This window comes from Crocodylus porosus, unplaced genomic scaffold (assembly GCF_001723895.1).
Source record: "Crocodylus porosus isolate Cpor-Errol unplaced genomic scaffold, CroPor_comp1, whole genome shotgun sequence".
NCBI lineage: Eukaryota > Metazoa > Chordata > Crocodylia > Crocodylidae > Crocodylus > Crocodylus porosus.
In genome coordinates, this window is record NW_017728943.1 from 11,557,411 (window position 1) to 11,565,931 (window position 8,521).

The following is an 8,521-nucleotide window of genomic DNA, read 5'->3' on the forward strand; positions in this document are numbered from 1 at the left end:
CTGGATAGCTCTCTGGATCTGCATGTGAAGGTGGCCTGGGGCCCAATCCAGGCATGCAGATCCACATCTGGGTGATATGGGCCTTGATCCTATAGCTTGGGGGAGGCAGCACAGCGCCCAGTTCTGGCTCATAGGACCTGATCCGGTCCACAGACCAGCGCCAAGCCACTGGTCTGGCCCACATGAGCAAAAGGTTGAACACCACTGCCTTATAGTATTTGTGCATGTGGACTGTGGATTTGGTGCACTATTTCTTCTCTTGTCCCCCCAGAAAAGTTGTCTTGGGGCATTTCTTTTGTTTTTCCCTAATTGCATGTTTAGTTCGAGATATTTCCGTATTTAGAATAATTAAATTTAGCTTGAAACTATTTTGCTTAGCATGTGAAAGAGGAGCCCTGTCCTGTTGGTGTCTAGGAACTGGCACAGTGGATCCTGGGAAATGTCCTGTTTTTAAAAGTTGTACTTGGCATAACATGAAAATTTCTACCTCGCATCTGTCTGTATGAAGCGTTACCTATGAAGTGTTTGATAAGTTCACCTGTCATCCTTTAAAAAAATACAGTCTTAGAGATTTCATATTTGCAAAACAGGAACATTTCTTTTTAGATAATGACATTTACTAAATATATCACTTTTGTAGATCCATGCTAAGCCCTCTACGTCTTCCTATACTTCTTAACATGACATTTAACTAGAGAAGGTGGAGAGAACAAATAGAGGGCCACTTCTTCCAACATGGTTGTTTGCAAATGCATATGCACTTCTTACTAGTTACGTTGTTTTCTGTAAAAGATTTGGCGCTTGACAAACAAAGGGATGAGTTTTCCGATATAATTGGAAAACCCCAGTTACTGGTCATTTCTAAATCTATTGATGCAACATAACAAAAAGAACAAGGATTGCAGAGGGGAATGGGTCTTGCTGGATGAGAAGGAGCCCTGCTTTCCCTGCTCAGTCAAACCCATACCAGTGCTTGCTGGGGATGAGTCTGCCTGAGTGAGGAAATGAGAGAGATCATGTTGCCCCTTGTGCTGCACCGTGGAGGGTGGGACAAGTGGCAACATGTATTTTGCTCAGTGAAGCAGATCACAACTAATTGGCTTCATTCAATGATGTCTATTTCTAACCTTGCTGACTAGCCCTGGGCATGACAGTATGGCTCTGCCTCCATTTCTCCATCTGTTAGACCAGGGATGCTCAACCTCCAGCCTGTGGGCTAAGTCTGACCCATGGGACTCCTGCTGTGTCAGGAAATTTGGTGGCAGGGGAGCAGTGGCAATTAATATTGCCAACCTCCACCTCTGTCAAGTTCCTAAACCCTAATGTGGGCCTAATCCAGGCTGTGCCGCCCTCCCTCCCCTCATGGCCAGATTGGGGCTGGGCCATGTTCCCTTCCATGTCTGTGGCTGGGTTGGGGCCAGGTCATGACCACTCCTGTGTGACTAGGTCAGGGCCAGGCTGCCCCACCTCTTGCCACTACTCTGCATGGCTGGATGGGGCCCTGCTGCACCTGCCCCAGGCAGTGAATCAGGAGCACCAGCCAGATCTAATATGGATAGAACAGGCACTGCTCATCTAACCCACTGGGCAAAAAAGGTTGAGCACCACTGTATTCAGACCCCTCAAAGTGCAGTGAAGCTTGGGTAGTATTAATCAAGTACTGTGTAAATTGAAAGTGAAATATATATTTACCTTTAAGTAAAATACTTGTGTTTGTTACAGCAGAGGTCTATTGCCCAACACATCTTGGCTCTGCTACTCTTTCCTCTTCTCTTTCACCAATGGAAGCCCTGGAAATTTTTGCTGACCTCCAGAGAGCTATGAAGGGGTTTGTCCTGGAGAACGACTTGCATATTGTCTATTTGGTAGGTTCCTTGCTACTCACAGCAGGTGACATTGGAACAGGTGGAGGAGAATAGAGAATGCATGAACTGGGGCCTCTTGTGGATTCAGGGTCTCTTGTGTTGTGTATTCTGTTCAGCTGATCCCTTGGGGAGGAGGGTGTGGAGTGCTTTTGTAAAAGTGTAAAAGTTTGACTTTTACAATCCTTATTCAGAAACACCTGCCTTTCTGAAGTTAAGACTGAACGTGTCCATTTAAACCTAATTTTGTCTTTCTCCTTCTCATATTCACAAACAAAAATGTTTCAAAACTAAATATTTAGGTCTAGGGTGGAGTGAGGAGTTTCTCATGATGCTTTGACGTGAACTGATTTTTAATCATGGTTTGGACACATTAGTCTCTTCGTCAAACACCCACTGAAGTATATACACTTGCTGGACCTTATCGTCTACTAAAAGCTAAAGGACCCTTGTCTGTAGCTTAAGCCTGTCTGAGTTTTTGGAAGCAAGCTGATCTCTGAGAAGCCTTTTCAGTCCATTTGGGCCTGAGCATCTGCTACAGCCAGGAGAGGGGAGACTAGAGTAGGGCGGGCAGTTATTTTGGGCGGAGGGCCACTTACCCAGTTTTGGCAGGCTGTGGAGGGCTGCATGGATGGCCCCGCCCCTTGACAGGTGCCCCACCCCCTGGTCACCATCTTGGGACCAGTGTCCCAGGGCCAGCGCCATTGGGGCCCAGAGCAGACCGCAGGCTGGCAGGGGTCTGTGGAGCTAGGCTGGGCTGCACCAGCAGGAAGAGGGGGGAGCTGGACTGGCTCCATAGAGACCCTGCTGGCTGGGACCCTGTGGTCCTGCCACCCTGCACTGGCCCCGGGGCACTGGTACGGGCCTCGTACTCCTGCTGGCTCCCCACCCACTCACTCTCAGTGCCCCTCAGCCTTGATCCCCTGTACCCCGGCAGGGAAGAAGCTGGTGCTGAGAGTGGGGAAAAGCAGCCCCTTGCCCATCCCATGGCCAGTGCTCCCTGCTGCAGCTGCTCACAGCCCATGCAAGGCTGTCTGGAGTAAGCACGGGCAGCCTCACGTGGGCTGCAAGTGGCTGTAGTGCAGGGCACTGGCCACACGGCAAGCGGGGCCACATTACAAGGTGGTGCTAAGCATGGGGCATGGGGAAGCAGCCCCTTGCTTGCCCTATGCCCGGTCCCCCACACTGCAGCCACTTGTAGCCAGCCTGGGGCTGCCTGTGCCTGCTCCAGACAGCCCCGCATGGGCTGTGAGCGCCTACAGCAGGAACCACCAGCCATGGAGCTGGTGAGGGGCCGCTTTTCTCCCCACAGGGATGGAGCCCAGGGAAAAGCGGCCTCTCCCCTGCTCAGTGGCCAGTGCTCCCTGCTGCAGCTGCTTGCAGCCCGCTTAGGGCTGTCTGGAGCAGGCACAGGCAGCCCTACATGGGCTGTGAGCAGCTACAGCACAGGGCTCTGGCCACCGGGCAGGGAAGGGGCTGCTTCCCCCCACCCCGTGCTTCTTCCCTGCCCAGGGTCCCTCACTAACCTGCGGTTCCGGTGTGGGGCAGCCACGTGCTCCCAGGCGCTTCTGGCTGGGGTGGCGGGGCCGGGTGGGCCCCGCTGTTGTTGCAGCCCGCTGGGCTTGCCTTGGGTTCTACTGCCCTTGGTTCCTGTTATTTTTGACAGTAACCGAGGGCAGAAAAATATTAATTTTCTACATTTTTTAGGGGCCCCGTGGGCCGGATAGAATGGCCTCATTGGCCAGATCTGGCCTGTGAGCCATATTTTGTCCACCCCTGGAGTAGAGGAATCTGTTACAGGGAAGTGTGGAAACAAGTTTACTAATGGGGTGGGTGTGTGTGTGTACACAAAGCCAGCAACAGTTCATGTAAAGGAAGCTATGAGCATGTGAAAATCAATGAGGAAATAGTTTGGAGTACTATAAGTACCCTCAGATTCATGAGCTTAAAGAAACACTGTCCAAAATTTAATACTTATCCCTGGCTCTATTATGTGCATCTCTGTCCTGGTAAAGATAAAAAGTGGCAGTTTGAAAGTTCTAGTTAAGGAACTGCATGACCCTTGGAAAATAACTCTGGGATTGTTGGGATTAGAACAGAGAAGATATTGGGGTTGTCTGTCAACTCTACACTCCCCTCCTTGCCCTTTTCATTGCTCCAGCTGTTGACTAAAGGACACATGTTTTTAGGATTTGCTAGTATCCCTAATGTGCCTGAGACTGCCAGTATCAGGAAGAGCGTGTTATATTTTTTTTTATCTACTTTCACTAAGCAAGGCAGAGCCATTGTATCATGCACCAATGCATTTGTTCCCTGTTGGCAGATCTTAAAAAGTAAAAAATGAGTGGATGAATTCTGTTCATGCTCTGGGGCAGATATGTTAATAATAATAATGTATTTTTTCCCCAGAGTGCTTAATCACAGCAGTTTATCTTCCATTATTTCAAATTAAGTACACTGTTGAACAAAATGTTTGGGAGATTCTCTCCCATTAACCTTGCCTACAATATTTTTGCAAATTCTGTTCATTTCCAAGGCTGGAGATAATTTTTCTTTTCCCCAAAGCTGTTCTTCAGATGCAAATAACTAGATAATTACATGCAGTAGGATCACCTCTACTGTGGTCAAAATCAACAAAGACGCAATCAATTTCAGACTGTCCTAATAGTGAACGCCCAGGGCACACTGCACTGCTATCATGACTTGAGAACTCAGGCAACATGCCAGTGCAGCAATGTCAATGTTAAGTGGGAGATCGGCGGCTCAAAGAACAAAGAGGGCTATACCCTTTTCTGGAAGGGTAAACGGGAAGGAGAACACTGACTTCACGGTGTTGGGTTTGCCATTAAGAATGAACTCATAAACTAACTCAACAAGTTCCCTATTGGAATTAATTTAATACTTCATGGCTCCATCTCAAATTGACAGAGATCCAATTTGAGATGGTTCATTGTTATTAGCATGTATACTGCAACTCTTGATGCTTCCAGCAAAACCAAGGAGGAATTCTTTGCCAGCCCTAACAAAGTCCTTTCTGATGTTCTGGAGGGAATCAGACTTATTCTGCTTGGCAATTTCAATGCCAGATTGGCAGGGATTTGAACTTTTGGAATAGAACCATCAGCAAGGAGATGATGGTAAAGGTTAACTCCAGCAGCGTCTTCCTCATGACCAAATGCACTGAACATGGACTTGCCATCACCAACACCCTGTTCCATCAGAAAAACAGGTACAAGACATCGTGGCCATCTAAGCATTGGCACTTGATTGACTACATCATTGTTTGTGCCTGGGATCACAAAGGTGTCTGCACTGCTTGAGCTATGGTAGGAACTGACAATTGCTGGGCTGATCGTTGGCTCATCTGTTTGGTTATGGCTCTCAAACTGGCTCCCAAATGATGGCTGCAGCAGAAGCAACACTGACAGGAAGTCAACAAAGAAAGGACTCAGGGACCCAATCAAGTGAGACCTCTTCTACCAGCACCTCAACAAAAACCTGCTGAATTCCAATAAACAGCAATGGGAGAATGTTGGCAGCACTTGGTGTGGCTTCAGTTCCACTGACATCACTGCCTGCAAAGAGACACTTGTGTTCTTTACCAGGAAACACCGAGACTGGTTTGATGAGAGAGTTGAGATCCGAGAGTTCACCGACTACAAGATCAAGCCCTTTTGTGCTTGGCAGAATGACACCAACTCCAAGGAAAAGAAATTAAATCACCAACAAGCCAAGGCAGAGGTCCAGAAGAGGACCTGCAATATGAAGAACAGCTGGTGGGAAGACAGAGTGAAGAAGATTCATCATCTCACTGACATCCACAATATGCAGTTTCTTTAGTGCCACCAGAGCCATCTGTGGTCTGAGTACTTGGAGACCAGCCATCTTGAGACCTGAGGAAAGGGGTGCCATCAGCATCTGTTGAAAAGCATTTTGAAAACCTCCTCAATTGAGATGGTTGTTGACGAGAGTGTTCTCAATTCCATCCTGTAATACCCAGTCAGAGGCGATCTCAGAATCCCTCCAACCCTTGATGAAGAGAGGAAAGCTATAAAACAGATAAAGAATGACAAGGCATCTGGAGCAGATGAAGTCCCTGCCATAATCTTCAAGTGGGATGAGAGGAGCTTAAATCACAGGTCTGTGCCCTCATCTTAAGGATCTGGAGTGATGAGCAATGATTGTGACAATCTTTAAAAGAGACAGGTCTGACTGGAAATTACAGAGGGATTACCTTGCTGTACACCACAGGAAAGATCATTGTGAGAACCGTCCTGAACTGTGTCTTTCCACTTACTGAAGAGTTCGTCTGGGAATCTCAGTGTGGGTTTAGGGCAGGGGCAGACAAACTACGGCCCACTGGTCACATCCAGCCCACGAAGGGATTTCATTCAGTCTGTGCATAGGTGCCTGCCAATTCACTGTATCCCATAGAACCCTGGGCTGCCCTTGCTGTCCTTCCATGGGGCTGAGACCTGCTCACTCCCATAAGGGCAGCACATGCTGCTGTCCCACCCTTGCAGGATGGCACTGACCCTGACCCCACAGGTAGGAAAGCAGCAGTGGGTGTGGGGGGCAGAAGTGGGGGCAAGTGGGCAGGGGGGAAGCGGTGATGGTTGGGAGTGAAGCAGTAGCTGGGTGGGAAAGCAGGGGCTGGTGGGGGCGTGGGATCCACCTGACTTGATCGTGCAGAGCTCCCCAGGGCTTACATGCAGTTGCCAGGTTCTCCACCCAAGCTGCATGCCTTCAAAACAAACCTTGCACAGTAGAGCTGGTGGTCTGGCCCTGCTCACTGCCATGTGCAGGTCATAGGGAATGGTGGGGAGCTCTATGCTATGGAGCCAAGCTGGCTTCACCCTGCTCCTTGCAACCTTGGCTGAGCCCCATGATCTGCACCGCTGTCGTCATCATACGGGGCTCCCCCTGGTGGCACAGGCACAGACACGGACAGAGAATCCAGGAACTGCATGTGAGCCCTGCATGATGGTGCTGGAGGCGGCCCAGCCACATGCAGTCCTGGGGCTTGCCAGAGCCATGCACCATGGACTGTGAGCAGACTTGCAGGGTTCCATCTGCCATGGACTGTGAGTGCCCTGAGGGCCTGCTGCTGCTGCTGGGAGTAGGAACTGTGCACATTGGGGGTTTGAGGTGTGAGGGGGATGTGTTTTGTAGTGGGGCCTCACATGCACACCCCACCATATACATGTTCTCACCCCCCACATAGCCCATGCACAGCCATACATCCCTGCACCCTCCCCCACACCCCACATACACATCAGACAAAGTCCCTCAAACCCCACACTCCCTTCACTCCCCCCACACCTTCCCCCACATACATGCACACCCCTGTCAAGGAGTTGGGGCTACCCTTGTGGCCCTCAACAGCTCACCAAAACTTATTAAGCAGCCTTCTAGCTGAGTTAATTAGGGCATAAAGAGACCCAGCTGACTTGACTTTCAAGGCTCACCAACTGCAGGAAAAATGCTGGGAACAACATAAACCTTTCTATATGGCCTTCTTAAACCTCATGAAAGCCTTTGACTGGGTGGCCAAGAAGCTCTGTGGAGGATCCTTCTGAGGTATGGATGCCCACCGAAATTCATCGCTATTCTTTGCCTACTTCATGACCAGTATGCAAGTGGTGGTTCTCAGTAACAGATTAATTGCAAATCCCTGTAAGGTAGATGGAAGTTAATTAATGCTGCATTGTCGTTTCAGCACTCTTCTCAATATTCCTTTCCGCAGCATTACATCTGATCGCCAACAAGTTGGAGTGGAACTAAGCTACTGAATGGTAAGCTGTTTAATCTCGGCTGACTCAGAGCCAAAACGAAGACTATCCCAACCTGAATCATTGGGCTCCAGTATGCTGATTGATGCTGAATGAATGTTCACTCAGAAGCAGATCTTCAGGCAATTGTCAGTCTTGACTCACGTGTACAAGAGAGTGGGACTGATGCTTAACCTTCAGAGGGCTAAGGTCCTCTATCAACAAGCTCTTAATGAGCAGTTCCCACCTCTGGTAATTCAGACCTATGGTGAGACTAGAACATTGAGCATTTCCTGTCCTCAAAAGACAGGTCTTGCAGAAGGCTGACATTGGCAAAGAAATCCAATATCACCTCAAATGTGCAAGTGCAGCCTTTGGAAGCGGGTGTTCAAAGATCGTAACATCTGATTTGAAACCAAGCTCATGGTTTATCAAGCAGTTGTGGTCCCTACTTGGCTGTATGGAGCTGAGACGTGGATGACATTCAGGAGACACCTCAAGTCGCTGGAGAAGTAACATTGACACTGCCTGGGGAAGATCCTTCGAATCCAGTGGGAAGACAGGTGCACCAACATTAGCGTCCTCTCTCATGCAAACACCACAAGCACTGAGGCAATGATCATCTGCCATCAACCTCACTGGACCAGCCACATCATCTAAATATCTGATTCCAGACTTCTGAAAGAAGTTCTATTTTCCCAGTTCAGTCAAGGTGTATGCTTAAGTGAAAGTGCTTCAAGGACATTTTGGTTAAGATTCACTGAATTAAATGCTTCCAAGAGTTGTTAATTTGTTATTTCAAAATAAATTCTCTGACAGTATGTTGCAGGGTTGTTGGTTGGAGCCATGTTGGTCTAAGGAAATAGGCAGGCAAAGTTCTTTGGGTAG

At 48.8% G+C, this 8,521-nt stretch overlaps 1 protein-coding gene across 3 annotated transcripts in view; it reads left to right on the plus strand.

Annotated features, from left to right (window-relative positions):
• Nucleotides 1-8,521, plus strand: part of POLQ (DNA polymerase theta) — a 91,673-nt gene that overhangs the window by 24,893 nt on the left and 58,259 nt on the right. For 2 of the 3 annotated variants that reach the window (XM_019548694.1, XM_019548697.1), the window contains one exon: nt 1,723-1,865. In XM_019548694.1, coding sequence (XP_019404239.1) covers nt 1,723-1,865 — 143 coding nt within the window. The remainder of the gene's footprint in view (nt 1-1,722; nt 1,866-8,521) is intronic. The other variant, XM_019548696.1, reaches the window with a different exon arrangement.